This window comes from Poromitra crassiceps (genome assembly GCF_964638095.1).
Source record: "Poromitra crassiceps genome assembly, chromosome: 2".
Lineage (NCBI taxonomy): Eukaryota > Metazoa > Chordata > Actinopteri > Beryciformes > Melamphaidae > Poromitra > Poromitra crassiceps.
This window is the reverse complement of record NC_139624.1, coordinates 59,960,006-59,985,561: the sequence shown is the minus strand read 5'-3', so window position 1 is coordinate 59,985,561 and position 25,556 is coordinate 59,960,006. Positions and strand designations below refer to the sequence as shown.

General features: G+C 43.7%; 1 protein-coding gene across 3 annotated transcripts in view; it reads right to left on the bottom strand.

The window, feature by feature from the left end:
• Positions 1-2,084: 2,084 nt before the first annotated feature.
• The window catches only part of ptpn12 (protein tyrosine phosphatase non-receptor type 12), a 99,000-nt gene continuing 75,528 nt past the window's right edge, over positions 2,085-25,556 (bottom strand). Inside the window, exons 13-17 of one of the 3 annotated variants that reach the window (XM_083632019.1) lie at positions 19,915-20,104; positions 17,522-18,434; positions 9,616-9,669; positions 7,201-7,266; positions 2,085-6,901 (exon numbers count right to left, since the gene is read on the bottom strand). In XM_083632019.1, the coding sequence (XP_083488145.1) occupies positions 6,840-6,901; positions 7,201-7,266; positions 9,616-9,669; positions 17,522-18,434; positions 19,915-20,104 (1,285 nt within the window). In that variant the 3' untranslated portion in view covers positions 2,085-6,839. Of the gene's footprint in view, positions 6,902-7,196; positions 7,267-9,615; positions 9,670-17,521; positions 18,435-19,914; positions 20,105-25,556 lie in introns of all 3 variants that reach the window. The other 2 variants (XM_083632020.1, XM_083632021.1) reach the window with 2 other exon arrangements.

Here is a 25,556-nt window from a genome sequence, read left to right as displayed (position 1 = left end):
TGAAATAATAAGAGACTAATTGGGGGAATACAAAAAATGTAAGTGTTGGTGTGTTTTGGTACAGGGGGGATATGTGTGGGTTGTGGGTGTCGCGTGGGAGCGACAATTAAAGTTGAGTGGGGGCAGAGCCAGATTAACACCCCCAGGGGCCCCGGGGCACTGAAGCTCCCAGGGCCCCCCCTACCCATCGTCCGGATGTTTGGATGTTTTTTCGCCATATTTAGAGGAATATCTCATTTTAAATTAACATTAGTATTATACTGTTATGTTATTATTCCGTTTGTGAGATTCAGTTTCTCACTCACTCAGGCGATTCTAGGCTTTGCAAAGAGGTAGCACCAGCAGGATAAAGATATTAGTCTGACTGGGGGGTTTCTAGGGGGGGCTATGCCCCCCCTGGACAAAGAAATTTTGTACATTTTAAAGTAAAATGCATGAATCTGATGCACTCTGAGAGCAAAAGGAAGAGGCTAATCTTCACATTAATATCCTCTTCACTGTGCTGTGGCTTTACAATGATGAAAAAATAATTTACATTACATTTCCAATACAAAACAGCAGAGGGTGCCGCAGCACCACAAGCACCCCCACTTCCCGCGCCCCTGGTCACCACTTGCCCATGCACAGGCATCCAATGAGACTAAATCATCAGACTTAATCTTCTTGGAAACACATTTTATTTTGTCCTGATTGGTCTTAGATTTGTGTCATAGTTCTGTGGAGCCCAACATGAGCCCGACCAAAAAAAAAAAAACATTTTTTTTTTTTTTTTTTTTGGAGGGCCCCTTCACCCCGAGGGCCCCGGGGCACCTGCCCCGGTTGCCCTATGGTTAATCCGGCCTTGAGTGGGGGATATGTAGCGATCCAGGTAATCGCAGGTATTGTGGTGTTTCCGTGTTAGCTAGGAACTAATGTGTGTGGGTGTGTTCCTAGGGGTAAGGGGGTATATGGGACCAGCGGCCGCGTGGTGGAAGCGAGTCTAGCTTTGCGAGGGAGCTAGAGCGGGTGTCGTGTGTAGAGCTAGCAGAGAAGCTAGCTGCTAGGTGCTGTTGTGAAGCCAAGAATAAAAGCCTTGTACCAACTTCAAGTCTCCGGTTCCTTGGGCGAATACCCGATTCGCTACAGTATATATCCCCATCGACTCAAAAGTGTAGTCTCATTTAGCCGTTTGCTAGCTAGCCACCCTTTTAACGGCACATAAAAGCTTCAAAACTCATAAAAGTAGTCTTCATGTGTGAAGATGATGTTACTAAACACTGGTTCGCGTTTGATTAAGCCAGCGTTGCTCAGAGAGATTATTAGAAGCATCGCGCCAAAAACCCATTCAAAACTCCCATAGGCGAAAACTGTGAAGAACCAGGGCTGTTAGCATCGATGATTTCCGGACTCGTTACTGCGGCTCTCTATATGCAGTCTGAAATAGTGAGTGGCTACATCTGAGCAACAGGGAATACATGCAGTGTCTGCCCATCTGCTGTGAGTCTGTGTGTAAAGGCAATGCAAATATGAGGACCTCGCATCTGTGTGTAAGAAGGGAGCAAATGTGTCTGTCCCACCTGTAGTGATGAATGAATTGTCATATTAGAGTGTGCATCTGTGTGTGTCCTAGCAGAGCCCCCAGGTGTGAGAAGGGCTCTCCTGCTGTGAGTCCCAGAGAAAACACACACAATGATGTACCCAATTAGTAAGAAATGCATCTCTCTACACAGTCTACAGTCTAAGGCCAGATAGAGTAAATTGTGAACTATTGACATTAGCTAGATGTTCGTTTTGAAGTCTTCTTTGATAGACATGACCTGTTTACATGGGTGGAGCTGTTAGCCAGTATAGGGAAACATGCTGAACATAGTTTCTTCAATCTGATTATTCAATGTGGCTTGAGAGAGAATTAAATCAACGCGATTTCTTGGCCAGCTGTTTGTGCTGGCTGGTCATCTTTTTGTAATTGTAAATAGCTGGTGTGACGGTTCCAAACGTGTTCTCCAGCAACATTTACACACTCAAAACTGTCTCTCATACACACACAACCAAAAAACAGAGGCATGTCTTTACTTTAAGTTGTTCATTTTTACTGATTGATTTCTGCAACATACAAACATGTTGGGATGTGAGTGTGTGTGTGTCAGGGATGAGGTGAGGAGGGTGTGTGTGGCTGAATGAGAGTCCCACGGGAGGCGATGAGCAAGCAGCAGCGAATCATATCGCTCACGCCGCTAACAATGATTGGAGGAGAGGGAGAAGGGGAGGGGCGGGCTCTCTCTTAAAGGCACAGATGGGCTCTTTTTGAGAACATGGCTAGTGGTTGGAAGGTGTGTGTGTGTGTGTGTGTGGGGGGGGGGGGGTGTTGAGGGTGATGGGGTGGAGAAAGAAAGAAATAGATGAAGGAAAAAGTTCAAATACTGTCTCTCTTTTCAAGACATCCAATTCTACTTAGTCTACTTAGGAAGTAGGAACATTATGTGTTACTTTCCAGCACAAACATGATAAAGATGTGTTAATCCTGTGTTGCTAGGGTTCCCACACCTTGTTAAACATCAAATTCAAGGACTTTTCAATGACTTTCCAGGCCCAATTCCCTCAACTTCAAGGACGCAATACAGCATAATTGGAGACACGGATCAAGGTTAATTACCGTTAGAACACGGATAATTTTTATACTAGCAGGCTTTACAGAAGCTCAGAGACAGCAATTACAAAGAGAGAGGCTTGGATGTGTGAAGACTTCTCAACTGTGCTATGTGCTACATGTAAAGGGGTAAACATGTCAGGAAAGACTACAAACATGGCTACTATGAAGCCGCCCTGCAGGAGAGACGAGTACACAGTTTTCAGAACCTGGGCATTCAGTGTGTGAAGAAGGATGTGAATAAGGCTATCACTTGTAGGCTGCAGACCCATAACAACCCCTTCAACATTCCTGAGGCCAAGGTGTGGGAGGAATAGTTCGACCTGAATTCAGTGCAGCTGTGCTTCCAGACCTCCATCACTCTGCCTACAGGGGGAGCTGTTTGCCCTGGAGCCAGCCATGTCCCAGCACATTTACGAAGAGATTCATCAGAGAAGCCTCTCCCTCCTGGGTCTGAAGGAGCTGTCTGTCCGCCTGGTGGATTGCATGAAAACACCGGGATGGGATCATCAGAAGAGACCTCCAGAACCCACGGAGGCAACAGAGCAAAGCGTCAAAGCATCAAACAACCGTGCTGGTCCCGTGCTCCGGCCTCGCCGTTGTGGGGGGTAGCCCTACACCCAGGCCCCTCCCCCCACCGGAGAGCCGCACCTCCTGCAGGCAGACAAGCAGGTCGCCCCGGAGCATATCACGGTGCTGCTGCTGGGCGAGCTGGAGTGAGACCCAGTGCAAAAGCGGCTAGGGAGGCTGCCGCTAGGGACTGAGGACCAAGCGGAGAGAGCGGAGGCTCTGGAGGCCCAGGACCGGCCTGTCTCCCCACTAGTCTGACCGGACCCCCACCCCTGACCTCCAGAGCTCCCCATCCCCAGCAGCCTCCGGTCTCAGAGCATCAGTCAGAGCGCAAGCATAGTCAGCCACCCAGCAGGCCGCCAACTCAGATCAGGAACTTATAGAGGTGAAAGGTCGTCTGCACACCGCTGAGGAACAGAGCCGTGAGCTAGCAGAGCAGCTAAAGAATGCTGATACAACCACCGTAGAATAAATTCACAAACTTTCAAGGATTTCAAGGACCTGTGGGAACCCTGAGTAGCTGTTGTGTTGCAAAGTAACACGATCTGTTGGGACATAGTCTCTCAAGCCAGTCTATCTCTTCCAGACTTCCACAAACTTTGAATGCTCCAGAGACAGGCGGAAGCATTTGCAGATATAGCTGGAGCCAACACGTCTGTTTTAAGAGATTAGTTGGAACAGAAGCGAGGAGAAACAGAGGAATGAGATGCTCCTTGTACAGAAGTTCCACCTCCAGGACTTTTCAACACACTTTGTGGGTGTTGAAGAAAAATGTTAATTCTTTAATATGCATCAGAAACCAACTGAAAACAGTGGTTATAACTGTTCCAAGGGGCAAGCTTAGAGTGACTTCAAAAGATATATAAAGAAAAGAGAGTATTACAGCGGGAGGGAGAAACAGAATGAAGTGATAAAGAGAGATAGGCAAAGCGTGTAGTCAGGGATTGGGTAGGAGGGGGAGAGGGGTTGGGCAGTGGACTTTGACGCAACCAACAACCGTGTATACAAAAATAACTTTTTAAAATACCATTTACAAAAAAAGACCATTATTATTACTACTATTATTATTATTATTATTATTACAATCTTATTCGGAGCCCATTGCAGCCATCTGAAAGGGGGCCGGCTGGCAGTCGATGATTTTATTTTGCCAACTGATTAAAACTTTTTTAAATCTTTTAAGCATACAATTCAAACAGAAGAACAACATAAAACAACAACCCTGAAATATTTGCCAGAAACAAAAATTAAAGGGCAGCAGAATAATTTACAGTTTGAAGGGAAACATTGTGAGGGGGAGGAATCATCATCATGCACTGAGTTTCTTACATCTTCTGTTAATAAGAATATTTTAAGATAGCAAAAAAAAAAAAAAAAAAAATCTGAAATATTATATACCTAAGTTGCCCTGTACAGTTCTTTATTTTTCTTTATTTATAAAACAATGCATATATAGTTACGGTAGCTATCAGAGGAGAAGTTAGCAGAGAATGATAAAAACAAAAAGAAAACAAAAAACAGGAGGAAACAGTAGTCCTGGGTCCCTAGCCGTTATTGTCTCATGGTCTTTTGAAGTGTCTACGCATACAGAAGCAGATAAAGTACGGGTTTGAAACCAGGCCATCAGACCAGAAACCACACAAGTCCAGTTCGTACAGGAGGGCATGTTCTGGGAATCCAGACTTTACTGTTGTTGTGGACTTATTTCAACTAAACATCTGTGATGGGATACGATCACCCCAACCCCCATTCCCCCCCGCTTCTCTGTAACATCCAAGCCTCTCTCTACATCAACCTGTGACATCAGACCCTGTGAACTGGAAAATATTTATTGACATTTAAGCTGCATTATCTAAAGACTAGTTTCAAGTGTTTTGTATACCAATTAAGGGCTGCATCCTTTCAGGTAACATTCATTCCAAAAGACTGAGGGTGACTGTACAGCTATAAGTACATTGACTATGCAAAAAAGAAACAAACATGGATTTGCATGGTCCTTGGTCTGAGAGCCTCAACTATACTAGGAGCAGAATAAGAACAGAAACGCAGAGGGGAGGAGGAGAGCCAAGATGAGCCTGATAAGAAAAATAAGACAAGAATGTGAAAAACAGAAAGAAAAAAGAACTGAATAGCAAAGAAGCGTTGATCCCCAAATAGAGAGCACAGGAGGAGAGAGATGGAGGAGTGGTGTCACTGGCTGTGTACTCTGAGTAAGGCAGGGTCATGGTGCCAGCAGTGAGAGCCATAGCACAGAGCTGAAGAGTTTGGCTGCACTTTACAAGCTCAGTGCTATCTAGTTGTGATATTTCTGGATATCACGGCTGGGAGGTTTCATCAACATTATAAATGCCTGCTGCCACAGAATCTACAGTTACTGCCACTGAAACTTGTAATGACCAAACTATGTCAAACTATGGCTGTGGTGAAAGGGAGGTCAGCATAGAAATACAAATTACTAGAGCACACACTACTGCAGCTAGCACACACGAATACATCCTAGAGAGGGAGCCATGGAGGAGGTGTGAGAGACATGGGTAAAGGTTGTGACAGTCAGCTCTAGTCATTTTGTTTCTGTCGATCATTCGTAATGTAGCACCAGCACAAAGCAAGAGGGAGATAGACAGACAGACAAATAGAAAGAGACAAAAAGAGAGAGAGAGAGAGAGAGAGAGAGAGAGAGAGAGAGAGAGAGAGAGAGAGAGAGAGAGAGAGAGAGAGAGAGCACCCCTGGCAACCTGTACATTCCCAGCACAAAAGGTTGCATCATGGGTAATAGATTATCTAAGTTCGCTTTGAAGATTGTTGTTCATTCAGCAGAAAGCAGCAGAAACCTTTCAGGAGCTCCTCGGTGCGGATCAGGAATCAGCTTCCCACGGTAGCTTTTCTGATTAAGGACAATTCCCCATTTATTTCATGACAAAAAAAGCTAGATTTTCATAATTTTGTATAAAACAAAGTGTTGTTCCTGTTGATTTAAGGTGATCTGATCGAGACTTATGAAACATGTCAGGGTTACATCCCCAGTGATTTAGCATTAGCATGGCCAAACTTTCATGATGTTTCTACAGTTCCTGGAGAAGAACAGGAAGCTTTGCTTACTAGATGATGCCTCCTGTTCATCTCTACGGATTAATACTTAATACTTATAAAAGGCTATTTGAGCAGAAACACTTTTTTTCATAGTTTGGATGGCTACTGCCTGAGAACATGACCATCAATTCTAGCTTTACCTGGATCTGGATTTATCTGTAAAAAAAAACATCCTTAATGTCAAAACGAACCAGGAATCATCCTTTAACCATTAGTAGGGAAATTACCCAACTGATTCCAGATCAGCGTCTAAAGAAACCTAAATTCCTAACAGCAGAAAGCTGAGGAGGATGACGGACGAGCCATTGGACCAGTCAGTGTTGTTCTCCTCTGCACAGCGACACTTTGCAGGAAGGACTGAAGAAGAGTGGAGGAGGAGCTCAATCTTGAGAAGGTGTTGGCACAGAGTTACACAGAGGGTTTTTCTATGCCGTCTATGTAGCATCAATGGCCTTGGCATTGGACCAGCCTGGTGGGATTGGAAGAGTCCAACTCCTGACATGAGGGGGGGGGGGGGGGGCACTGGTGTTGGATGGGTGGATGGGTAGGTCCATCATGTCCACTCCACGGGGGGTTCTCGGGGGCCTTTAGGCTGAATGCAGCGGTTACCGAACCCTGAAAGGAGAAGACAGAGGAGTTCTTACCTGGATTAGGTTTTCCTTAAATTAAATTAAACACACACCCACCCCTCTTCCTCAGCTCTACCTACATTTGCAATGGCGCAGATGTGATCGACAAAAGCAATGTCACCCAAAAGCACTATAATATCAATGTAAACCACGCTCATCAGTAGCACCAAGTAAGTATACAGAATTTTAAAATAACTTTTCAGGATGGTGACCAATGGAACCTGGCCAGTAAAAAAATGCCAAATCTGAAAAGTCATGTAAAAGAGAGAGAACGGACTTACCCACCCAGGTCTGCTTTGCTGTTTGTCGCCGTGGTGTTGGCAGATGTAGGATCAGCACTCTCTGACATGTCTATAGGCAGGCACACACACACGCACACAGAGGGAGTTGTTATTGGATGGAAATATTTTACTAATATCACTACAGTGTCCTAAGAAGTGGTTATGTACTGGTGTTACTGATGTAAGCCTTTGTTCACACCTGTTGCTTAACATAGACCAGACCAGCACATCCGGGTAATTTGCAAAACATGAAGGCTGCGCCCCTTTTTAGGGGATAACACAAGCCACTCGCGTTGACTTCAATGTAAAATAGCAGTACCCAAAACATCTATAGGAAAATAACAGAATTAATTTCGTTTATAAATGACCCAAAGACACCATGACATGACAATATATTTCAACTCGGCTGGCCATAGAATGCGCAAGATACATCGACACGAGGTACTTGCCTTATATGAACGCTGTATCCAGTTTCCACCAGGGTACATGCATCGTCCACATTGACGGTGTCACCCCTACTCTATCGCAGACCAGTTTTTTGTTTTTTTTATTGTTAGTGAAACTATAACAACACAGCAACTCTTCGGCATATCTCTATAAAATTAAACCGTTTTAAATAGTTTGTTTGAAGTGGTTTCGGCTTCTTGTACCGTCCTTTACTATGGTGGGTTTCCCCTAAAAAGGGGCGCGGCCTTGGCGCTGGACGCTTGAAGACGCGGCGCAGTTCTGGTGTATAGGCAGAACTGAAGCTTGAGGCAGGCTCAAGCTGAGCTGACGCTTAACCGGTTACACAAGAAGCCTTCTCTTTTCCTTAGCGCCTCGCTCGGCGTGCCTTGAACCCGCCCCACAACCTCCATTGACTTCTATGCATGGCAACTTCACGCTTCACGCTTGGAAAATATGACTGAATCCTGAACGATCGCTTGAGCATGCCTTGAGCGTACCTCTGTTGAGCAAGGCACGCCCACGGCTGGTGTGAACAGCTTCGCCTGTTAACAAGGAGTGCGCCGAAATGAAACTTGTGGGTTCAGCATATGTTGAGCGTTGCTTCGGCGTATAGCCCCAAACGCACAGGGAGCGTCAGACGCTAGCGTTTGGAAGCACACCCATTGTTTTAAACGGCCGAACAGGCACCAAGAGCGTTCTGATGCGTGTCAAACTGCCTTGACGCCCGTACTCCCAACCTGTTTCGATTTTGGAGTGTCAAACGAGGTTCCAGCAGCGACCAAAGCGCTCTGAGCCCTCCCCCCCCCTCTGCCCACTCCCATCCCCGTATGTATCGCTGCTCCTCAAACAAATCTCACGGCAGTTTAAATACAGCAAGCATGTCAATACGCTACACTATAACGAGACGAAGTGAGAATAATGTTCTAAACGCATTGGCTAGCAAAATATAGCCTAGCCCTGGATGTCATGATGAGTGGCAGTGGCAGAAATTGACGCGTGTCAAATGATGAGCGTCAAGTTTCGCTCCCTGTGCGTTTCGGGCTTATGGTGTGAACGGGCTGTAAGCCCTATTCAAACTGCACTGTTTCTGAAATTTTAATTATCAAAAGCATATACGTAAATTTAAATCTATATTAGTATGAATCTGCCATGTACGGAAAGACAATTACCTTCCGTTTTCCTGTAAACTCATAGGCCTTCTAATATGCATAAACACATCCATAAACCACAAACAACCCATAGGAAGGAGGAATAAAACATAAATTCCCTGTGATTTTACTGTGAGTCACCTCTTGTTATCGCATCATTTGGCAGGTAGCTAAAGTATCTGAAGTCCCGTGTCACAGACAGTGGAAGCATTGGTGTCTGCGTAGGAAAACAACGCTTGTTTGATGGACTAGCTGCTAGCACTAGCATGTGCACAAAGAGCATGCAGTGCAGATCAGAACACTTCACAACCTTGGCTAACAGCGAAGCCGCACAGACCCTTTATCCCCCATAGAAAGCCTCCTATGGAATTAGACATAGCATGGAAACTAATCATTACAGAAACTCCCACAGTACAACTAATGCAATTCAAACAGGTCTATATTCCCTTTGTATTAATCTCACTCACACGCACGCTACTGGAACGACAAATTGGCAGTAACAATCAGCACAGAATCCTCCTTACATGTACAGTATACACACACTTTCACCATCCCTCTCCATAGACATACAGTACTTAATCTCTCGCTTCTCTTTCTCTCTGTATCTCTTTTGCACTTTCCTCTTCTCACTCACAACCGTCCTTTTAACAAATGCCGCCCGTCTTATCGCATGCAGGCCAATTCGTAAAACTCCGGAGGTGTGTTTCCTGTCGCGCTCTGCTGGCTCACCGTAATAAACACAGAGACATACAAGGAGAGGCGCGCACACACACACACACACACACACACACACACACACACACACACACGTGCATACTGCATACCTCCACGTGAACCACTCCATTCAGCGGAGGCGGAGCTCTTCACTTCCAATGGGTCTGACAAAGAGAGCAAGGGACCGAGTGAGTGACAGAAAGAAAGAAATACGATGACAAATTAACACATGACATACACAGGTATGCAGAAGCGCATGCACACACACATACACACATACACACACACACACACACACACACACACACACACACACACGCACAGCTCCTTTCATACTTTACTTTTCTCTTTTTCAAACCATCCCTCTCTCCATCCTTCCATTTGACAGTAAGAAAAAAGCCTGCATCAACACTTGAACATGTGCGAAGGTGTACACTCACTTGCACAAAAATATTAAGACTTAACTGGCATTTCCATGAAATAAGACTGTGCCGGTGAATATAGATGAGAGCCATGATGCTTTATAATGAAGTTCAGATGATGAGCATTTTAAAGCCTTGGGCTGCTCGTCTTAGTGGAGGTGTAATTCAATATTAGGATGGCGGGCGGCCATCATTTTTTATGCACCCTCCTTTTCTTTCTCCCGTGTTCTTCACACTCCATGGTCCATCCATTCCTCCATCTCAACAAAGGTAATGAAGTATGATGGTTGTGTATTTGGAAGCTGGTCCTTTACCATACAGCAACTTTAATGCATGTCTGAAATCTTGTCAATGGCACCCCCTAGTGTCGTGGAACGGATAATGGCTTTGACAACTGGAATGTTTTTCTTTTACAGAACTGTATCTAATTTTGTACTCAGATGTCAATGCACCATGCAGGAAGGAGGAAACAGCAGCAGGCAACAGGGTGGACAAGTGATTAGTGGGACCGTCCCGTAACAGAAAGGTCTTCCTCTTGGGGAAACTGTGCAGCTTGGTCATGGTGCTGCTTGTGTGGTTGGTGTGACTGGTGTGTATCCGGCACCAGTCGTGTGTCCAGTTGAAGAGCCCTACCTAGTGTTCACTCTCACGCTGTGATTTGTAACTGGATAAGAAGAAGAACTCATGTTTCAGCTCAAATCAGGAGCTACTCAATGTATGAAACCATGCTTTCACTCACAATACTTTGCATTGTTTTTGCATCTAACCAATACGGTGAATCTACACAGTACAACACAGCAGCACCTGCTACTTTTGTAAACAAAGGAACAATGTGTGTACTGATTGAAGGCTCACTGGATTTGTCCTTTTTCTTCAATTCCAATGATGTTGACCACTGATCCATCCACCTTAGGGACTGACCAATGACATTGTCCTGCCCCTGTGGCTGTGCAGACCAATAGAAAACACACCTGTAACACACCCATATCCAGGGAGTGGCCCAGTGAGTCCACACCACTAGGAATAATGCACCTGTGAATCTTGACCAATAGAAACGCACCTGTGGCCAGTATGAAGGACTCGGGGGTTCTTGCAGGGAGGGGGGGAGGGGAGTCGTCGCTGTCCCAGCAGTCTGGGTTCAAAGGTCAGAGGTCAAACGAGAAGCACCATTAATGAGTGACCGGACGGGGAGACAGAGACAGATCGGCAGTCACATGACAAAAGAAGTGCTCTTCTGCTGAATCTCAAAACAAGAGTTTCCTTGATTCCCTGCCCCCTTTCCTCTAAGGGTAGTGCTACATTAGACTTTCCTCTAAGGGTAGTACTACATTAGACTTTCCTCTAAGGGTAGTACTACATTAGACTTTCCTCTAAGGGTAGTGCTACATTAGACTTTCCTCTAAGGGTAGTACTACATTAGACTTTCCTCTAAGGGTAATACTACATTAGAATTTCCTCTAAGGGTAGTGCTACATTAGACTTTCCTCTAAGGGTAGTGCTACATTAGACTTTCCTCTAAGGGTAGTACTACATTAGACTTTCCTCTAAGGGTAATACTACATTAGACTTTCCTCTAAGGGTAGTGCTACATTAGACTTTCCTCTAAGGGTAATACTACATTAGACTTTCCTCTAAGGGTAGTACTACATTAGACTTTCCTCTAAGGGTAATACTACATTAGACTTTCCTCTAAGGGTAGTGCTACATTAGACTTTCCTCTAAGGGTAATACTACATTAGACTTTCCTCTAAGGGTAATACTACATTATACTTTCCTCTAAGGGTAGTGCTACATTAGACTTTCCTCTAAGGGTAGTGCTACATTGGACTTTCCTCTAAGGGTAGTGCTACATTAGAATTTCCTCTAAGGGTAGTGCTACATTAGACTTTCCTCTAAGGGTAGTGCTACATTAGACTTTCCTCTAAGGGTAGTGCTACATTAGACTTTCCTCTAAGGGTAATACTACATTCGACTTTCCTCTAAGGGTAGTGCTACATTAGACTTTCCTCTAAGGGTAGTGCTACATTAGACTTTCCTCTAAGGGTAATACTACATTAGACTTTCCTCTAAGGGTAGTGCTACATTAGACTTTCCTCTAAGGGTAGTGCTACATTAGACTTTCCTCTAAGGGTAGTGCTACATTAGACTTTCCTCTAAGGGTAGTGCTACATTAGACTTTCCTCTAAGGGTAGTACTACATTAGACTTTCCTCTAAGGGTAATACTACATTAGACTTTCCTCTAAGGGTAGTGCTACATTAGACTTTCCTCTAAGGGTAATACTACATTAGACTTTCCTCTAAGGGTAGTACTACATTAGACTTTCCTCTAAGGGTAATACTACATTAGACTTTCCTCTAAGGGTAGTGCTACATTAGACTTTCCTCTAAGGGTAATACTACATTAGACTTTCCTCTAAGGGTAATACTACATTATACTTTCCTCTAAGGGTAGTGCTACATTAGACTTTCCTCTAAGGGTAGTGCTACATTGGACTTTCCTCTAAGGGTAGTGCTACATTAGAATTTCCTCTAAGGGTAGTGCTACATTAGACTTTCCTCTAAGGGTAGTGCTACATTAGACTTTCCTCTAAGGGTAGTGCTACATTAGACTTTCCTCTAAGGGTAATACTACATTAGACTTTCCTCTAAGGGTAGTGCTACATTAGACTTTCCTCTAAGGGTAGTGCTACATTAGACTTTCCTCTAAGGGTAATACTACATTAGACTTTCCTCTAAGGGTAGTGCTACATTAGACTTTCCTCTAAGGGTAGTGCTACATTAGACTTTCCTCTAAGGGTAGTGCTACATTAGACTTTCCTCTAAGGGTAGTGCTACATTAGACTTTCCTCTAAGGGTAGTACTACATTAGACTTGTTTTTGGGCAATGTTGTTGGAAAACACACCAAGCAACAGGCAACTATGTAAGACAACTATTAGGTGACAAGATGTTCATTGTCATTAAATCACAATAGAGCCCTCAGCCCTGCATTCTGGCCTGAGCCTGAGGGGGACGCGCCGTGGGCCCACTTTCACATCACTAGCTAGCTTGCCTTGCCTGCTTTTCCTTTTTCTTTTGATAGCTTGGGACATAATTTCAGAATATCATAGGCAGTCATACCAATCACATAAACTACTCATTCAAGAAATTAACAATTTCATTATAAAACGAAATAAAGATCTAGTTTTAGGCTATGACTTGACTTTATTAATTTATGCTTGCAGTAGAATATACTGAAAAAGATGCAGAATTGTACATCAGTGACATTAGGATCATAAAAAACATGGAACATAAAAAAAAAGCAAGCATTGGCCTCCTGGAATATAACCCTAATCTAATCAGTTCTTGAGAAAATGGATTCTAGCCATGTTTTTGATGAAACTATTGATCGTCCTACACACAGCATGCTTTCTGTTTGGTATCTGAAGTTGTTGCGGGCAAGTTTCCGTGCGAGCGCGGCAGTTCAGTTAGGCTGCCAGCAGCCTCTTTAGGCACGGCTCATCTGGCCGGTCTTGTCGTGCATTTTGGCGCATATCTTAGATTTAACCTCTGGGTAAGTCAACACATTATCCACTTTAGCTTATTGTTCTAGAAACAACTGGTGCTCTACTGTGATAGAAGAGCGCTTGTTTTGTGTCCCTTTTTTGGAGTGAATATGTGACTGTTGCCAAAGTGGCTCTCCATGGATAATCTAATTATCTAAAACATATATTTGCCACATTGATATATCTGACATGGTGATAAATGACTACAATAAGCAAACTATTATTATAGTCTCGATTTATATGGCTAAAATGCCTAACAGACAGATGCGTAGTAGACAGTCTACTACGCATCTGTCTGTTCAGTACTTTAGCCATATAATATAAAGACTGTCAATGAAGTCATACTTGCCTATCACCAGATTTGCGGTTCCGATTCCTGTTTAAAAAAAAATCCTGACAAACTGTTTGAACTGACACATTTAATACTGGTAATGTTTTAGAAGTGTTTTGTAATCATGTTTAGGGCTGTCCTCTAAAGTCGAATAATCAGTCGAGACCCATGAGTCGACAGAGATTCCTCAAGTCGAGCAGTTGTTTTTTCCCCATCTAAATTCCAATCTTAATTTAATTTGTTAATTTATTCTTGTTTAGATTTATTTAGCCATTAGTTTTTGAGAAATAGGCCAAAGAACTGTACAGCCTAGCCCTAGGCATTGGAGATGTCATTTCAAAGCAGCGGCAATGTCTTATTTGACACTGTTTCATTTCATTATTCATGTAGGCTACATGTTTTAATGTTTAAAAGGTTAAATAAAAGATTTGGCTATAAGAGCTTAATTTAAAAAAGAAATAGATATCTCCTGCCTGTCTCATTATTCAGACAAATCCATTATCCAATAGCCCGACGTCAGCAATTCAAATCTTGTATGAACATATATAGTCTCTTATTAATTTTTAAATGCTCAAAAATATGTCCTCATCACTCTGTTGCATTGACTGTTAATGTGGTCGAAATAATTACTGAAGATATTCTATAAATTGTTTTAATAGTTGAATATTCGTATTAGACAGTCGAATTCGATTCGACTGGCAGAATTCTGAGTCTAGGACAGCCCTAATAGTGTTGATATAATAATTTTAGGCCCCTGCAGGGCTCTAAATCACAACACTGAAAACAACTCCTTTGGTTTATTGGGGGCAACTTTTAGGATAATGTAGGTGGGCAATATTGCCAAAATATAAGCATTTTATCACATTTGCCACATTGTCCTTAGAGCCTACTATGACATGACCACACTGATATTGTCTTTATAAGCCCTTTGGAAATGGTATTAACGTTCAGGACAATGTTTGAAATGTAAATGCCATCACAGGAGCTCTCAGGACAATGTCTGATATGTAACTGCTATCATAGGAGCTCTGCAATTTTAACTATCAATTCGCACAGGATGAAATAATCTGTCTCAAAATTATAGACATGCTTGCTTCACTCTCTCCTACCACATGATTTTAATAAATATCAATTTGGACTGGACTAGTTCAAGTAAAAGAGGCTGGAGTCTTTACTGATTAGATTTATTATGTGAACATGTGTGCAGTCTAGTTTAAGTTATTGACATGGCAGAGTGGCTTAGGACTATTTGCCATATCCATCTCAGCTGAAGGTAATATGGTATTGCCCAACTTTGTTGCCTTGCAAAGTTGCCCATGTGTAACGTGCAATGGGAGGGGGGTGGGCACCTGACATGAAGACTCAAAGAAAATCTTGTTTCGAGTTCCAGCTGGTTCAAGCAATGCAGACTCCGAGTTAAGCTGCTACTGGTTCACCCAAACAGACCCCCAAGCTCAGCAGGCAGCACCCTGCGAGGGCAGGGCACACCCAGGAACATTCAAAACCATATCATCAACAGCCCATTTATGAGGAATCAAAAAGAAGAGCTTTTATTGACTTGTGATGCCTGTACGTTTGTGAAAAATCCAAGTGAAAGAATTTTTACACAACAGCATCGACAATTTCATCCAGCCAGGATGTGCAATATTATAACCAATAAAACAAGCAGTCACCAGCTTTGTCTTGACCAATCAAAAGGCAATCATTAGCTTCTTGCAACCAATCAAACAGCAGCCATTAGCTTCTCATAACCGGTCACAAAGCGCTACCGCAGCCCAAAGAGATCATGTGCCAGAAAGCCAAGCAGACCATAAGTCAAACTAACAGTCTACCTCTGCCAGATACATCTTCCTGAATATGGCTTCAAACATTGGAATCACCTGAGGTGCGCATGATGTATGGTATGGTGCATTTAAAGGGCTACTGACATTTTTAATAAATTTAATTTGATTATATTTATTCAACAGATTCTTTAAATTCTAGCCATTTTTCCAATAGTGAGATATAATTGTTAGCGTTTGTTTTAATGCCTGGAGCGACATGGGCAGTTTAAAGTACCAAATAAGTTGCCATTGCCAATTACAGAAAAGTATTCAAAATTAGACTTTCCTGTGATTAGCTAAACACTCATGCTACTTATGTTTCCCCATGTAGCAAACATCATGCATTCAGTGATGTGGTTTTACTTGAATAATTTCAGGTTACAAGTTGAGCAAGTTTCATGACCACAGGAGCCATGAAACCAATTAAAAACATCTACCCAAAATTAATGAAATGTATACAATAAATTTAAATATTGCTTGTTTCTTCTTACACTTACTAGATATATATAACTTCTGGAGATGCATATTTTTCATTAGAAGTTAGAAGTGCATTTCTGGCAAAAAAAATAGAAACCATGCGCTCCTCACATTTTCATCCAAATATTTGAAACAGTTAAGCCCTATTTTATCCAGCTTTGGTTCCATTCAAGACCAAAACCAAACCAAGCCAAGTCAAATTTCATTCCATGTCAACTCGGCAAGAGGAAGATTTTTCAATCAGGGATCTCATGATTTTGAAATCAACAGAGGAGAAGGGGGGATTTCATTCCTTGCACCCCAAAAGTTCAAAACCACGTCTCTTCGTTGCCATGGCATAGTGAGGTCATACTGATGCACACACAGCAAACCGTGTGATAGCGTTGTTAGCTAGCTTTGGTCTTCTCAGACCAACGTGCACAAGGTTGATAAATGTGTATGTCCCAGTATCATGCAGTGTTGATCCTCCACCACTCAACATGCGCACGCACACACACACAGGCACAACATTTTGTTCCCACTTTCTCCTTGGCTCATTCACTCACTCCCTGAAAGGAGCAACACACACACACACACACACACACACACACACACACACACACACACACACACACACACACACACACACACACACACACACAGGAAGAGTACAGTTGTTTGGACAGATGTTTGCCTCTAACATTTGCAGCATTCCACGCAAACCAACCAATTAGTCATAGAGTCATGCTTTCTATCAGACTCACTGGAACCTGTCTCTCACTTGTTTCCTCTCTCTTTTTTCACTCTCCGTCTTCATTTTTCTTGGTCTCCTTTTCTGTCGTGCGTCCATTTTTCTTTCTTGTTTTGTCTTTCTTTTGGCTTCCCTCACTCTTTTAGTCTCCGTTTCCCTCTAGCTGTGTCTCTGTTTTTTGATCTGACTGCCTTTGCCCAGTAGTAAGACCAATATAATGTACGGTGCCACATTTGTGTGAGTGAGGCTGTGTGACGACAGACACAACATATCATTACAGTGTGGTCTGTCTTAACTGACCCAGAGAATGACTCTGCCCTGTGGTCTATCATAACTGACCCAGAGAATGACTCTGCCCTGTGGGGTGTGCGAGTGTGTGGGAGAGAAAATGTAGACAACATACAAAGACAGTTTGTTTCAAACTTCAGACTTTTTCTCACTGTCCTAAGTGAAGTGGACTGAGCTAGACTTATTTAAAGGCTTCATTCAATTTTGTATCTGATCCTGTTCATTAATCCAAGACTGCTTTGGGAACCCTTTAACCGTTTTATCCAGACTACCTTTGGTTTCTTTGTTAATTTGCCAGTTACCTCTGTCAAGAAAGCAGTCAGTCAGTTAGTTGGAGTTAGTAAATTAGTTTATCAGTCATCCAGCTAAATTACAGCAGCCACAGCAGCCAATTGACATACTTGTTGTGGTCGCCGTGGGCGATGGAGAGTTCTGCCCCGCAATGGACATGGGCAACACCTTCCTGATTGGCTGCTGGTCTCCATGGGGAGGGGCCGTAGTTACAGTGGCCATGGCCGTGGATACACTAGAACGAAAACCCTCCCTTCCTCCAGACATCTCTCCGTCCCCCTCTCCGTCCGAGTTGTCGGAGTGCAGGGGGTTGGTGAAACTCAGGGCAGTCCTAACAGGAGTGGAGGAGGAGGAAGAGGAGGAGGAGAGGTGAGAGGATGAGGAAGAGGAGGGAGCGAGGCGGTCAGACGAGGAGGAAGATGACGAGGTCTTGGGGGGCTGTTTTTCGGGGCTGCTGCAGGGCTGAGCCCACACCGCCTGGCCACCCTTCAGAGGCAGGTGGTTGGGTCTGGCTGGGAGGCTGGCATCAGCCTGACTCCCCTCTCCTCCGCCCGCTCCTCCCTCCGTGCCCGAGTCCTCTGAGAGGGAGGAGCTGGAAGTCAGCAGGGATTGGCCAGAACGGGCTTTGAAGGCGTGGCTTCGCTGCAGGATGGCCGCGCTATTGGCAGAGCCGACGGCGCCTCCTACTCCCGTGGAAGAGGATGTGTCAAAGCTACGTGGTCCCTCCTGCAATGGCACCTTTTTAATCTCGATGCTCAGCTTTCTCTCGATCCGAGGGGCACCAGAACATTCCAGGACCGGGGAGAGGGGAGAGGGAGAGGACGGGGTCTGAGTCTGGATTTGGCCCGATTCCAATGTTGTTGATGTTGACGACAATTTGCTGTTATAGTTGTCGTTGAGATCTGGATTTGAGACCTGGGTTTGGGTATGTAGTTTTGGACTTGGTGAATCCTGGTCTCTCTGCTCCGAGGGACTCGGTTCTGATTGGTTCTGCTGCAGTTCCTCTTCCAAGCCTGCTTGGTTCTGAGAATAGAAGCGCAGAGAAGAGACGTATAGATTTAGAATTTTATTTTGAACATTTTGAACAGATTCACAGGCCAAAATCTCATTAAACCTGCTCATGTAACTTTCCATGATTAAAGTAAAAAACAAACATTTCCTGAATCGATCATCGGTAATGCCAACGAGCAATAAATCAATTAATTGTAATTAAAATGCCAGATTTACCAAACAATACCAAATGCGTGTTTTTTTGTTTTCTCTCAATCAGACGTTGGCTTTAAGCAACGCGGGCGGTGCAAATCACTTTAAACTGTGCGACGCAGCTCTTCTTCGCCCTGAGCAGATAGAGGGGGTGATGCAGCTGAGACGAGGAGGAGCCAGTGGTAGAGCATTGCGAATGTCATCGTGTTGCATGTGTAACGTTACACCGAATTACAGTGTTTGCAGGTGGCATTATTTTCTCCTTTTTGTTCACTTCGCCCACTTCATATTTGAAAAAGTTGCCGTGCTCCTCCTTTTTCCCCCTCACTTTGCAGACCCCGAGATGGCTGCCTAGTCATAGTTATACTGCGCCGGTTGCACTCTCTGGTGTATTCATTGAAACATACTTTGAAAAGACACCAAGTGTTCGAGCAAATCCTTAACGAACAAGTAATCGATCTTCGATTAATTGTTACATTACATTACGTCATTTAGCAGACGCTTTTGTCCAAAGCGACTTACAATATCACAATTTGTCAACAGTACAGAAAACCACTATGCAACACAATCAATGACAGCTAAGTTATTTTGATAGACTAGCACCATGTAGGAAGTAGTCTGAGAAGGAATAAGTAACATGTAGCATTAGTAGCTTTTTTCTTTTTCTTTTTTAAGATGTTTGTTCAAGAAGGGCCCAGGTGTAGCCTGAAAAGGTGAGTTTTTAGTCTCCGCCGAAAGATTGGCAGTGATTCGGCCGTTCTGACCGAAGGGGGGAGCTCATTCCACCATTGAGGGGCCAGGGACGAGAAGAGTCGCGATAGAGACGGGCGACTTTTGAGCCCACGTAGCGGTGGAGGAGCGAGGCGATCTGGACGGGTGGAGGAGCGGAGGGAGCGATGAGAAGTTTGGAACTTGACCATAGATTGCAGATACGAAGGGGTTGACATGTGGACTGCCCTGTAGGCCAGTACCAGTGTCTTTGAATTTGATGCGAGCCGAGATTGTTGACATCCCTACTGGACATCCCTACTGGAGATGTGTTTCCCCACCACGACAGTAACAATATTTTAGGATTTTAGGAAATCAATTCACTTCTGTTTAATACTATGAAGTTACGCAATTCACCTCTTTCAAATTGTTATGTGCTATTTTCTAGAAATACATTAACTGTACAAAGAATAAACACATACCAAAGTAAACGTTCTATACATCTGATTTATCTACAGGGGGCCTTAAGGTTTCATCTAATCAAATATTTCCTAATTTCATAGGTTTATTCTCACTACATCAGCCAATTCACCTGTGTCATATTTTGCTGTGCGGTGGCCAGGACGTGTATGACCGGTTTGGGGTGGTAGCGGTCGTTATCCTGCCGTACGTTGGTGACGGTAGGGAAGGCTGAGGGGGGAGACGGGGTGAGGATGGGGGGCACAGGGCGGGGCTCCGGGGGCTGGAGAATCTCCTCCTTAACATCGCCCTCCACCTGGGAACTGGAGAGAGAGAGAGTGAGAGACAGAGGCAGAGGCAGAGAGAGATTGGGTTCAGTTCACAGCAAAAACCTGGCTGATAGGCTTCTAGTGAAATTATATTATACACACAATGTGGGGGGGAAAGGCTCACGTTAAAAGAAGCAAGTAACTACACTACAATAAAAACACCAAATTCACAATCACGCTGACATTATCATACTCACATAAAGAGAGACAGAGAGAACTAATTCATTTAGCTGACAACATATTAACCATTACGCTATAGTATACCGATTTTGAATATTTATTTACAAATATAGATTTGTTTTGGTTAAAAAAACATTTTGCCTCTAACCGTGCACAAACTTTCACTGGAAGTTTTGAAGTTGGAGGATTTTAAAGTTTTGGCGCTTTCAGACACTGTAGAAAATTAAAATTGAAAAGGCAGCAATTTCATCATATCGCTGGGACTTCATGCTAACATTTGGACATTCATGTTGAAATAGTTCTCCATATTAACAGGTATGATGAAACCAAGACATTCATAATGAAATAACCTGCATATTCAATTAAATGAAATTAGTTAATTGATGAAAGAAGACAAGGCTCTATTCTCCCCCTGGCCTTAGGTGCCAAACTGGCCTTAAACAAAAAAAAAACACGCTTTACGCCTACCTACCGCTGACTCGGGAAGATACTGTCATGTTTTTACGCCCCGAAATGTGCTTTATGCTGAAGAGGCGTGGCGCAGTGCCAGAATAGGCCAGAATGGGCGTTTCTGCCTTAAATACCAGCCTAAAGCGATCTTCACAACGGGCGTTAATTTTACGGTTAACTCTTTTCAAAACCAGGCCTTATTCAGTGCGTCGGGGCCGGTAACCTAGGCCTAGCTACTGCAAAAGTTAACTGTTGAAAATTCGATGTCTGGTTTTGTCACGAGTAGCCTACAGCTGAAGTCCCTCTCGCCATCAAGCAGACAGTGACGGAAGCATGTATCTTTATGTGCGCCAAGGGGAAAATGACGGATCAAATTGGTGGGAAATGCGGGGCTACTGCGTGCGTAATTACGCATGCAGTAGCATGTAGCATGTATCGAAAACAAGAAATGTGATAGGAAACAGCTTTAGCGAATTTGTAACCAAACTCCATTCAAAAACATGCCGTTTTAACAGAGTCCATTCCGACAACGAGGGGGTGGCATTGTGCCAAAAATTAGGCAGTCAAAATAGTGGTCGCACCGTCGTCAATCACTGTGGGTGATTTATTTTACAAGTGGTATTCAAGTCATATCTGACTAGTTTTAAATGTATTTCTCCCCACAAAAGTTTGATAGCCTATCAGTCAGTCAGCTCCTATCCTCTCCGCAGTGGGGACGCACAGTCACACAACACTGCCTGCCTCACACAATAGAATTGGCTGCATCACGTTAGCGACAAATCTGGAGACTTCAAAAAACATGCCGTTTTAACGGAGTCCATTCCGACAACGAGGGGTGGCAATGTGCCAAAAATGAGCGCTTCGCCTTTGTTAGGCTACATAAAGCCGCCCAGTCAAAATAGTGGTCGGACTGTCGTCAATCACTGTGGGTGATTTATTTTACAAGTGGCATTCAAGTCATATCTGACTAGTTTTAAATGTATTTCTCCCCACAAAAGTTAGGCTTTTTCTGACATGGGCACAAGCAGCACAGCAGTAAGCGGCCCTCCTGATGCACTGGACCTGGCTGCCTGCAGCTGAAGCACGTTGGGATCACACGGCCAAACAATTCAAGCCGTTTTTGCAGCACTTGAGGAAACCGTGAGTTTGCTCGTTGATATAAGCGATTGCCCGAACGATTCATTAATTAATAAACTAGTGAACGTGAAGTGAGTCACGAAGAGCCACACCCGCCCACTCAGACGGATCTGCGGATAATGACCTGCCACTGTTTAACATGAGCTGCGATTGCGTGGAAGCGGATCTTATACCGGCGGTCGAGGTGAATAAGATACGGACTCGCGGGAATGCGCGTAGGCCGGCTAATTGTTGTTTAACATGCAGGCCAACCAGCTAGGAGCAGGTTATAATACGGATTCCACTGCATGTTAAGAAGTGGCTACACATACCGTTCCCATTATTTGAGCCGCGGCAGCATTAATAATTGCACACTTTTTATAATGTCCTAGGTAGGGATGTTCATCAATTATCGAAAATCGATAATTGATCGTTAAGGATTGGAATCGATCCTGTGGCATTTGGATCGATTTTTTAATTATTAAAAAAAAAAAAAAAAAAAAAAAAAAATTTGGACTAGGTTTGGGTGGAATTCGTTCCTCCTCGCCCCACTCCATTGCACAGCCGACTAACGTGAGGTGGAGCTTCATATAGTCTCTAGTTTTCGGGCTGGGCACGGGCCTTTGTGCCAACAAAACTGTTTTAAACATGGGGAATTCACACCGGCATGCGCCGGGGACAGCAGTGTTGGAGAGGAGACACATTGAAATGAAGAGTTCATTGAGGAGAACACGTTGTCTTTCGTATTTTCTGCCATAGGCATTCATTTTGTAAAAAAAAAAGAAAAAAAAAAAAAAGAAATTGAAAATATTGAAAATTTTCTAAGTATTAACACCTTAACTGCCAGCGACGAGTGTACTCGTCAAACACAATCCAGCTGTTAACTGCCAGCGACGAGTGTACTCGTCAAAAAAAATCGATTTTTTTTTTTTGACGGTAGGTTGTGCATCTAAGCCTTTTACATCTCTTATATAGGTATTGGACGTGTACAACGTGTACAACCCATTCCACCGACCCACTAAGTGGCGACAAGGAAGGAGGAAGGCAAGCAAAAAGCAGTGTGACTGAAGCCATTCTCATGAAGGTGGATTGGCGAAGGCGCTTTCATTTTCGCGCGGATTGCTGGCGGTGCGGGATTGCAGATTTGCATAGTGGATTGCGGGTGGGACACACTTTGAAACACGCAGCATAATATGACCAGAATCGCAAAAGCTTCATCAAAGCCCTCAACCAAAACTCCAAGACGCGAGCGAGTCCAACCAGACTTCCTCAAAGAGCGGCCGCACAGACAGGCACACACCCGCACAGCAGCAGCAAAGCAATGGTGACAAGCGGGGACTGCCCCCTAGTCCGACACCAAATTGGAAACAAATCCCATTCTAAAAGGCTTTTAGAATGGGATTTTCAACCCATTCTTTTTTGTTTCTTTTTCGCTATAATTTAGAGTAATTTAATTTCTATTCAGAAATTTATTTGAGAGGTCGAGAGTATGAGAAAGTGCATTTGCAAAGGTAGGAAAGTGCTTGTGACAGGGCGCTGCACCCAAAAAGAACGCCCACAGGAGGGAGGAGTTGAGCAGAGGGAAGTTTACTGCTGTTATGGAGGAAATTACTGTTCAAAACTATTGTGTAGGTCTTACTGATGCCAAAAATGAATGGTTAAAGTGACTGTTCTATCGAATTTCACAAAAAGCCGTTTATCTCTAAATATTTTTTCTGATGCTGAAACCATGCTGTATTCAATTGCTAATGCTTACATAACTACTAACTCTACAAACTAACTCTTTTAGACAGAGAAAGCACACATTCTATTAGTTCTTTTTAGATGATTGGTGTTCACGAAGTCGTAACAGAAGAGAAACCTCGGCTCTTGTAAAATGAGCCTAGAATCCTCAAAAACCCCCCTGGCAGAAGCTATCTACAGCAAGAAAAAAACGGCTGGCAGTCAATGTGTTAACACGTTCACTGCCAACGACGTATTACTCTGTCAAAAAAAATCCAACGGTTGACTGCCACTGACGTATTACTCCGTCAAAAAAATGATTTTATTTTTTTTGACCGTGGGATGTGCATCTAACCCTTTTACATCTCTTATATGATTATTGGAGCCACCGAACGTTTACAACCCATTCCACCGACCCACTAAGTGGCGACAGTGCTCTCCTGACTAGAGGAAGGCAAGCAAAAAGCAGCCATTCTCATGAAAATGGATGGGGGAAAACGCTTTCGTTTTCGCGCTGATTGCTGGCGATGCGGGATTGCAAATTTGCATAATAGATTACAGGTGGAACACACTTTGAAACACGCAGCATAAATATGACCAGAATCGCAAAAGCTTCATCAAAGCTCTCAACCAAAACTCCAAGAAGCGAGCGAGTCCATCCAGACTTCCTCAAACAGCGGCCGCGCAGACAGGCAGCAGCAGCAGCAAAGCAGTGAGACTGGTGACAAGCTTGTGACGGCCGCTGCAGCCAAGAAGAACGCCCACGGAGGGAGGAGTTGGAAGCAGAGGGGGGTTTCCTGCTGTTATGGAGGAAATTACTGTTCAAAACTATTGTTTAGATGTCTGACGTCTTACTGATGCCAAAAATGAATGGTTAAAGTGACTGTTCTATCGAATTTCACAAAAAGCCGTTTATCTCTGAATAATTTTTCTGACGCTGAAACCATGCTGTATTCAACTGCTAATGCTTACATAACTACTAACTCTACAAACTAACTCTTTTAGACAGAGAAAGCACACATTCTATTAGTTCTTTTGAGATATTGTGTGTTCACAAAATCTTAGCAGAAAAGAATCCTCGGGTCTTGAAAGATGAGCCAGAATCCTCAAAAAACCCCTCTGGCAGAAGCTAACTACAGTAAAAAAAAAACGTCTGGCAGTGAATGTGTTAATATGATCGATAATCGATAATTGATCGTTCATTTTCACCGATTATCGATTTTGGAAAATTTTCAAAATGAACATCCCTAGTCCTAGGTCTAATAACAGTTTGTTTGTTTTGGTCTTGGGCTGAGTGTATGTGACAACGGCGGGCGAGTTGATTTCGGTCCGCGTCTCAAGCGGGTTAGGTTGGGTCGGATTCAATATTTTAGGACCGTTGAGAAAGGAGGACACTCCAAGTTGAATACTTTTATTGCCACACAGACATTTGGGCAGCAGCCCTTCTTCAGCGTGTGTGCGGGAGAGGTGTTTAGGCTATGATCTGTGATGTGCTGAGATGTCCAAATTGGCATGGATAGATGACAGTATGCAGCCGCAACCAGGCTGGATCGAGTCGCTCCGTGGATCGGAGCTTGGAAGGGAAGAATGTGATTGGTTTACTGTAGATCACCAATGGCCACAGTTGTGAATAATTCTACAGTTAAAAAGGCATGGTTAATCTCTAACACAGGGGACGACTGTCGCCAAGAGACTTATTCTTCTTATTCTTCCTTATTCTGAAGGAGTGGAAGTCCCACTCTCCACCTTCTTTTCAACTGTGGCTGGCAGACATGATTTCGGTTGTTCGTATGGAGACTCAGGTTCCTGAGGACCAACTCACTTAGGAGGTTTTCGACTATTTGGGACCCGTTCCTGGCCTACTTTGACGAGATTCGAAATGATGAATAACTGGCCCAGCTGATTTGTCATTTGTCATTTAAGCATTTAAGCACCTTAGGCGGCTGATAGCACCATAATTGTAATGTTGGTATGTTTT